The 8905-nt window shown below is 46.9% G+C and overlaps 1 gene segment (V, D, J or C); it reads right to left on the bottom strand.

Moving 5' to 3' along the window:
* Positions 1-6032: 6032 nt before the first annotated feature.
* LOC128321080 (immunoglobulin kappa constant-like) lies at positions 6033-7791 on the bottom strand. The segment is given in 2 exon segments: positions 6033-6400; positions 7734-7791. Coding segments are annotated over 2 exon segments (378 nt in total).
* Positions 7792-8905: the final 1114 nt, after the last annotated feature.

Raw genomic sequence — 8905 nt, 5'->3', positions numbered from 1 at the left:
GGCAAGTGAAGGCTTCTTACCGATAGGTAATATAGACGCTAATTTAAAACAATCCGTTACAACCCCTGTTAGAAGACAACTGTTTTATAATAGTCACTAAATCTGGACCAATAGTGTTACGATCGCCAGCTGGAGTGCCCATGAACTCCACTAGAGGGCACTCCACCCCAGACTCTTGCCATTGTTCTCAGGACTCCATTTCCCATGTGTTCCTTGCCCCACCTGTGTCATGTGCTACCTGTTTGTGTGTTATCTTCTGATTGGTTCATGTGTTTCATGTGTCATGTTCTCACTGGTTGGCTTTGTCATGTGTTCTCCCAGTCCTGTATAAGAGTTGCTCACCCACGCTCCTAGTTGGCTGATTGTTATTATGTTTATAGCCATTCCGAGTTTCCGAGTTTCCGAGTTTCCCTGTTTCCCTGTTTCCCTGTTTCCCTGTGTTTTTGATCTGTGGACTGTTTTCCTTGTTTTTGATTGTTTGCTGCCTGCCCTGACCATTGCTTGTGTACTGGATTACTCTTTTGTCTCTGCCTTGGATTGTACTGTTTGCTGGTGCTCGACCCTGCCTGTTTTGACCACGTTTGTTAATAAAGCCTTGCACTTGGATCCCCAACTCCGTTGTCACGACCCCTCTGCGTTACAGAATAATCAGCCACACCCGGATCCAGCGGCTTTTTTGTGCATTCCAGGCCAATCATGGACCCAGTCGATCAACTACTGCACCTTCGGCAAAAGAACCTATCCATTGAGGAATATGTTCATCTGTTCTGTGAGTTGTCATATCGAGTACCAATTTATGTTGAGATTTTGTTTAAGGACTTGTTCTGTTTTGGTCTCAATGAGTCAACAAAGTCATTGTTACCTGGAGGGGAGTTTAATTGTAGTTTAAGAGACTTTATGGACTATGCACTGTTGTCATATGGCTCTCCTTTTACTGTGGGAGAGGCAGAGGAGTTTGAAACCCCAAAGAATTTTTTGGGGGGGCCAACAGCGGCAAGCTCCGGCAGCAGTGGAGCTTGACCCATCATGGCCACCAGCAGGTCCTGTGATTATGGTCGCCACTCCTGTGTTTCCTGCACCTTCTTGTTCTGTGATCCCCAGTCCAGAGTCTCTTTCCAAGATGGCCACCAGTTCAGAGTCTCTTTCCAAGATGGCCACCAGTTCAGAGTCTCTTTCCAAGATGGCCACCAGTTCAGAGTCTCTTTCCAAGATGGCCACCAGTTCAGAGTCTCTTTCCAAGATGGCCACCAGTTCGGAGCTTCTTTCCAAGATGGCCGCCTGCCCAGAGCCACTTCCCAAGATGCCTGTCACACCAGAGCCTCCAGCCATTATGGATGTCAAGGCTCAGTCTTCAGCCATCACGGATGCCACTCCTGTATTCCCGAGCATCGTGGATGTTGCGTTTGAAGACACCAAGGTGTTCCAAGGGCTTTTGAGGCTGGTGTCCAGTCTGGCAGACCTACTGTTGATGTCGGTGCGTGCAGCAGGCATTCCAAGAGCTTCAGCACTGGTTGTCACAGAGACACTTCCCCTATCCTTAGTGCTCCCTGTAATGGCGGTCGCCATCCTGTGTGTTTGGGCTACATATTGCTCTGTTCTTGCTCCAGTCCGTGAATCTACCCCCGAGTCTGCTCCAGTCCGTGAATCTGTTCCTGAGCCTGCTCCAGAGTCCACTCCAGTCCTCAAATCCGCTCCAGAGCCCACTCCAATCCTCGAATCTGCTCCAGAGCCCGCTCCAGCTCCGCAGGTGGCAGCTCCCACTGCAGAACCTCCCAGGTCGTCGGCCTCTGCATCAGCTCCTGAGGTGGCAGCTCCCTCTGCAGAACCTCTCAAATCGGCGGCGTCCGCTCCAGCTCCTCCCAAGGTGGCAGTTTCCACTGCAGAACCTCCCGAGTCAGCGGTGTCCACTTCTGAACCCTCTGACTGCCCTGTCACGGCCAAGGAGGCCATCTTTGAACTCTCAGCCTGTCCTGTCTCGACCGCAGAGGCAGTTATCAACCTCTCTGTGCTCTCTGTTCCAGTCCAGTCTGATCAGCCTTGGTGGGCACCTGCCTTGTTAGATCTACATTGGTGGACATCTGCTCTGCTGTAGTGGTTGTCTGCTCCGCCGTGGGGATCTTTGGACCCATCTGCTCAGCTGTGGTGGTTGTCTGCTCTGCCATGGGGATCTTTGGACCCATCTGCTCAGCTGTGGTGGTCGTCTGCTCCGCCGTGGGGATCTTCGGACCCATCTGCTCAGCTGTGGTGCCCGTCAGCTCCGCCCTGGTGCCCGTCAGCTCCACCCTGGTGCCCGTCAGCTCCGTCTGCTTCACCCTGGTGCCCTTCAGCTCCATCTGCTCCGCCCTGGCTCTCTGCTCCACTGGCTCTGCCTCAGTCCCCTGTTCCTCCACTTCCACATGGACCTGGCCCTCCACCCCTCCCCCTGTTCCGCCTCTGCTCCACCCCCCCTCCTGGACTCATGTCTATTCCTGTTGAGGATCTTCTGGAAGCTGCTCCTTAGAGCTATGTTACTATCGCCAGCTGGAGTGCCCATGAACTCCACTAGAGGGCACTCCACCCCAGACTCTTGCCATTGTTCTCAGGACTCCATTTCCCATGTGTTCCTTGCCCCACCTGTGTCATGTGCTACCCTTGTTTGTGTGTTATCTTCTGATTGGTTCATGTGTTTCATGTGTCATGTTCTCATTGGTTCGCTTTGTCATGTGTTCTCCCGGTCCTGTATAAGAGTTGCTCACCCACGCTCCTAGTTGGCTGATTGTTATTATGTTTATAGACATTCCTAGTTTCTGAGTTTCCCTGTTTCCCTGTGTTTTTGATCTGTGGACTGTTTTCCTTATTTTTGATTGTTTGCTGCCTGCCCTGACCATTGCCTGTGTACTGGATTACTCTTTTGTCTCTGCCTTGGATTGTACTGTTTGCTGGTGCTCGACCCTGCCTGTTTTGACAACGTTTGTTAATAAAGCCTTGCACTTGGATCTCCAACTCCATTGTCACGACCCCTCTAAGTTACAAATAGTCTCCAAAGGTTGTTTAACAAGTCGACAGAGACTAATTCAAATTCACTCCACTGAATATTGGATAAAACAGGATCTAAGACAGGGCTTACCATAATAGCTAACTGAGCCTTTACTTTATCTACAAAATACTTGAGGAAATTTTTGCATAATAAAGGAGAAAACTCTGGCAATGTCTGCACTTGGGGATTTAACACAGAATCAATAGTTGAAAATAGTGTTCTGGAACAATGAGAATTTTTGGCAATGATTTCTGACAAATGTTTTGCCTTGGCTGCCTTAGCAGCCTTCTGAAATGTGCGCAGTGTGTCCCTCAGCATTTCATAGGACACTTGAAGACTGTCTTTCTTCCACGTGCGTTCACATTGGCGACATTGTTGTCTAAGCGCCCGAATATCACTATTTATCCATGGCTGTGATTTGTGCTTTAAATTAATAAGCTTGCGTGGTGCAATAAGGTCTAAAATATTCGAACACCTGTTATTTAAAAAATGCACCTGATCCTCAACATTCATGTTAGAAATAACAGGATTTAAAGTAAGAGGTTGGTGAGCCTCCAGGTACATATTAGAGAAATCATTACTGGACTGTGCAGTTAAAACACCAGCGACCAGCACTCCTGAATTGATGTAGTACATGGTGGAGAAGGCAACAAAGCTGTGAACAATACAGGTATATGATCAGAAAGAGGGGTATTATATGTCTCAATATCAGCGATAGACAGACCACAAGTCAAGACCAAATCTAATGTATGACCGAGGCAGTGAGTGGGGCCCTTTACCCATTGCACAAGTTCAGAGAGGACATAAGATTTAAAAAGTCCTTAGCCAAGGCATTAGCAGCACAGCAGACATGGATGTTAAAATGACCCAGCATTAAAATATTATCATATTTAATCAAAATTTCACCCAAAAAATCAGCAAATTCATCGATAAATTTGCAATTGGTTGCTGGTGATCGATAAATTAAAATGATCAAAACAGGTCTAAAAGAGTCCAAATGGATTAACTGTGCCTTAAAACTAGTAAAATTTGATGAGAATAACAATTTGCATTGCAGCGTATTTTTAAAAAATCATCACCAGTCCTCCTCCTCGACCAGTTAGACGGGGAGTATTAAAAAATTCAAAACCGAGAGGCACTAATTCAGAAAAAGGAGTTAAGTCACCTTGTTTTATCCAGGTCTCCGTCACGAAGAAAGAATCCAACATGTTAAAGCCAATAAAGTCATTACAAATGAAGGTTTTGTTGACTAGAGAGCAAGCATTGGCAAGAGCCATCCTGAGCTGGGGGAGTTCTTGCTGGGCCGGCGAAAATCTGCAAAGTGAACGCAGAGAGTGACTGTCAGCCTTCCTTCGCCGAATCCGTGGAGAGATGCATCGCAGAGGCCAATCAGATGAATCCGTCGAATCTGGTTGAATACACCTAATGTATCTCTGTGATCACTGCGATGTCAGCAGACACCAGTCCGCATCTAGCGAATACCGGGCCGTCATGGCACGAAGAGAGCAGCCCGAATCCAGAGCCTTCTTTAACCTCACAGCAACACCTGCGCGTCTTCCACGTCTTCTCCGCCGTCGCCTGCCAGCGATATCATAGATCTGCCAGCGCGGATAGAATTAGATTTATTAGGTAATAATAATAATAATAATAATAATAATAATAATAATAAGGAGGCCACGCTACACTGCAGCCAGCAGAGAGTGGCAGCTGTGCACAGTGAGAGAAACTCATTCTGGAGAACTCAGTTGTCCAGAATCCTGCAGGCTGCTTAACCTGGATTGCCTGCAGCTGCGAGGCAGGATATTTAAGGCCAGCCTGTGATGCTGTTCTTCAGTGCACCTTTGTAGAGGAGTGACTGGTATGTCAGGATTTTAGTTGAGATGAAACTAAGAAGAAAAAGTAATAAGTTAGAAAGAGAATAAACTGAAATTTGAAAAAACGGATAAAACACATAGAAAAAGAAGGAATAAGTGAGAATTAAAACCAAAAATGCTCATATATAAGAGAAAACTACCCTCCCTGAAGGGTTAATTTGTTTGGTTTGGTTTATTCCGTCACTGCTTTGTAGGTGTGGCTGCTCCATCTGTAGTTGTTCCACCCAGTGGTGTGGTGGTAGAGCACATGCCTTGAAGCACAGAGATTCCTGCTTTGGGCTTTGCTTGGGGCTGCCTCGTCAAAGTGCACTAAACACACACACACACTGTCCCTGTAACCTTATTATTCACTTCTATAAAGCCTGTTTGCCCATTCACTCATGATCAAGCAGGGGTTTTAACTCTGTGATTGGGTCCACAATTACCCATCCTGTCACAATACTATTATTATTATTATTATTATTATTATTATTTATATTGCGCCTTTCTCAAACCCAAGGTATCATTACATAAGGATGATAAACAATTCTTAAATAACACATGTACAAAATGTAAAGAGTCAGAAAAAAAACATCACAAGACAGTTAAGAGAACGGGGTGAAGGGTGGAGTGATGGAAAGTATGATGTGAAAGTTATAGCACTGAGTGAAAAGAGTCCTCGCTCAGACTCTTCCTGAGGTGGGGATTAGTGTACTGTCACAGCTGCTAAGTCTTCTTTGCTGTTTCAGTGTATTATCCTTGCTCTGGAGCTGTTGCTTTTTCAGTTTCACCCTTGTGGCTTTGTCAGATCAGTTAGCATTTGGCTTCATGCTCTTTGACCTTGTTGTCGGGCCTTTGAATTACTCATTTACATGTAATTTATCTTATTACAGTGATTCTAATAAAACCTTAATTTTTGTCTACAGCCTGCAGTCATATCTAAAAGGTTTACCAAAGTCTGACAGATTTTCCATAATTCCAAGTAATAATTACTTCTGTAGTTCAAGGATAGGCCTTCCCCTACTGGCTGATGCCTAAAGGACTAAAACACACAACATAAACCTCCCATAGGCTTTATTTCAGCAAAAACTACAGGAAGAGCAACAGGACAGTGAACAGAGTAAAGACAGAAATGTCAGCATTGTATAGAATTGAAACTATACTGTAGATGGATCAGAAGCAGCTCTATGTTAAACTCTATCTTGGATCCACTAGCCTTCACACTGACTCTTTCTGAACGTGACTGGATGATTGACGTTGTTATGGGAGACCTTACAGCTGAACTCCTCCCCCTTTTCCCAGAGGTCTTTGCTGAGGGTCAGGGTGCTGCTGCGGCTGTAACGGCCGTTCTTCTCTTCTTCTGTGCTGGTCAGAACCCCGTTCTTCACCTCTGAGCCGTCCACTGTCCAGCTAACCAGCGCCCCCTGTGGAGAGTAGCCAGACAGCAGGCAGAGCAGCGAGGCCGATTCGTCACACAGCTGCAGAGGGGACGGAGAGAGCAGAGACACGGATGGCTTCACCACGGGACCCGCTGGAGAGGAGAAACACACACACATATCATACACACTTCATTCACACACAATTAGAAGTGATTATGAAATATGTCTGTAACTTTGTGGAACTGACTGATCTTACAGAGTAATTAAGTCTAATAAAGTCTGACTTCATGACTGAGTTTCATTGAGTACTTTTCAAGAACATTGATATGGGATCTTTTCTGATATTGAAATGTATTCCTCGTCAGAGCATAATAATACACAATAAAAATCAATTATGCAACTATAAATGTAAATAATCTGTTTAGTTTAAGTTTATTTATTCATGTAATTAGTAATGAACTAAATGTATTTTGTGTTAAAAGAAGAAAACACACTTGTTCCAGGAAACACAGTCACCATCAACTGTAGAACCAGTAGCAGAGTGGCTGATGGTAACGAACTACACTGGTACCTGCAGAAACCTGGAGAAGCTCCTAAACTCCTGATCTACTTGGCTGATAGCTTACACTCAGGGACTCCAGCTCGTTTCAGTGGCAGTGGATCTGATACTGACTTCACTCTGACTATCAGTGGAGTCCAGACTGAAGATGCAGGTGATTACTATTGTCAGAGTGTACATGAGATCAGTAGTAGCTATGTGTTCTCACAGTGTTAGAGCGTGGTACAAAAACCTCGATCAGTGAGAGTGCACAGAGAAGCACTGCTGCAGCTGGGAGCGACTGCAGGTGCTGAGGGGGAGGATGTGATACAGCACAATGACACACACTGTGGACGAGAGAAAACACACCACACTAACTCACTAATGCACACACACACATCTGTGAGATTCTGACAAGAAACTTGTACAACAGAAATTTGAATGGGGGTTTTCTTTCAAATTTGGCACATTCAAAATTAAAACCCTACAAAGGTATCATATACATATTATAGCATATATAATACAGTTCAGCTCTTCTTGTGCCTATACCAAGAAGAGTGTTTCATATAAGACATAAGGTCATTACAGAACAGCACCGATCCTGTACAAAACACATCCAGTATGAAACAAACTAATCAAGATGAAACTGATGATGTCCATGTCTCTGGATTAACATGGAGCTGAGACTAGGAGAAAGTCAATGCTGATTTGATGGTAGAGGGAAGAGTGGTCCCATAACCTAAGCATCGAGTCTCAACAGTCTTTGGAAAAGAGCAGGCATACAGACAAACTCCATCTATCCAACTTCACAAAGCACCATGTAGCCAACAGGCTGATACAATATGGGTTGTACACACGCCTGTAACAAAGCTGGAGCATCTGAGACTAAATGGAAGTGACTGGAGAAGGTCACCTCCTGGTGGGCCTCATTCTTGAGCTCCCTGTGCCTCTGCTTTTGGGCTGAGACTGGTAAGGATTCTCTACAGCCAGAGTCCCATGCACCATGAAGAAGAGGAGGACCAAGACGCGAGGCGAGCAAGCGTCCAGCTGGTGTGCCTCGCCCAAGACAAAGGCGACACCACAGCGACCTCCGCAGGTGAGCCCAAATCACCCACTGACAAATCCCGTGTCCTCTGTGTATTCCCAGGTCGCTCGAGAGGGAAATTTCGGCCGGGAGCAGAAGGAGGATGCTAGACTGAAGAACTGCTGGGCTCAGGTGCAAGTCATTGAGGGCGTACACCAGCAACCCGACCAGTGGCTGTGAGCCACCTACTTTCTGGTGCGAGGGAGCCTGCTATATCTCAAGATGACACACCGGAACCAGCCCTGCGAATTTCTGGTGGTGCCACGCAGCCGCACCAGGCCCTTATGCACCTGGCCCATGTGCACCCACTGGGGGGGCACCTGGGGCCATGGAACACCCTCGAAAAGCTGAGGTCTGGGTCTTCTGCCAGCAGTGCCCTCTGCGCCAGAGGATGACCCCCTACAAACCTGCTCCCACACCACTCATCCTTCTCTCCATTATCAGCGTCCCCTTCAAGAGGATCGCCATGGATCTGGTAGGGCTGCTGCCAAAGTTGGCTCAGGGTCACGAGTACATCTTGGTCATCGTGGATTACACCACTCGGTACCCCAAGGTTGTCCCCCTTTGGAAGGCCACCTCCCAAAACATCGCTTGAGAGCTCCTTCTCCTCTTCAGCCATGTGGGGATCGCCAAGGACATCCTCCCTGACCAAGGTATGCCATTTACATCTAAATTAATGATGGATCTGTGTTGGTTTTTGCAGGTGACCCACCTGAGGACGTCTGTCTACCACCCCCAGACAGACGGGCTGGTGGAGAGGTTCAATCAAACACTGAAGAGGATGCTCTGGAGGGTGGTAGATGAGAAAGATAGGAACTGGGACCTTCTCCTCCCCTACGTTTTCTTCGCCGTCCAAGAAACCCCTCAAGCATCAACCGGTTTCACCCCCTTCGAACTGCTCTTCGGACGGTGGCCTCGAGGACTGCTGGATGTGGCCCAAGAGGTCTGGGAAGAGCAGCCCTCCCCCCTATTGCACCCTGGTGGACTATGTCCAGGAAATGCAGGAACATATCGACAAGGTCGATCATCAGGGAT

The sequence above is a fragment of the Pangasianodon hypophthalmus genome, chromosome 18, assembly GCF_027358585.1.
Source record: "Pangasianodon hypophthalmus isolate fPanHyp1 chromosome 18, fPanHyp1.pri, whole genome shotgun sequence".
Taxonomy (NCBI): domain Eukaryota; kingdom Metazoa; phylum Chordata; class Actinopteri; order Siluriformes; family Pangasiidae; genus Pangasianodon; species Pangasianodon hypophthalmus.
Note: the sequence above shows the minus strand (reverse complement) of the source record. Positions and strands in the feature narration are given on the sequence as shown.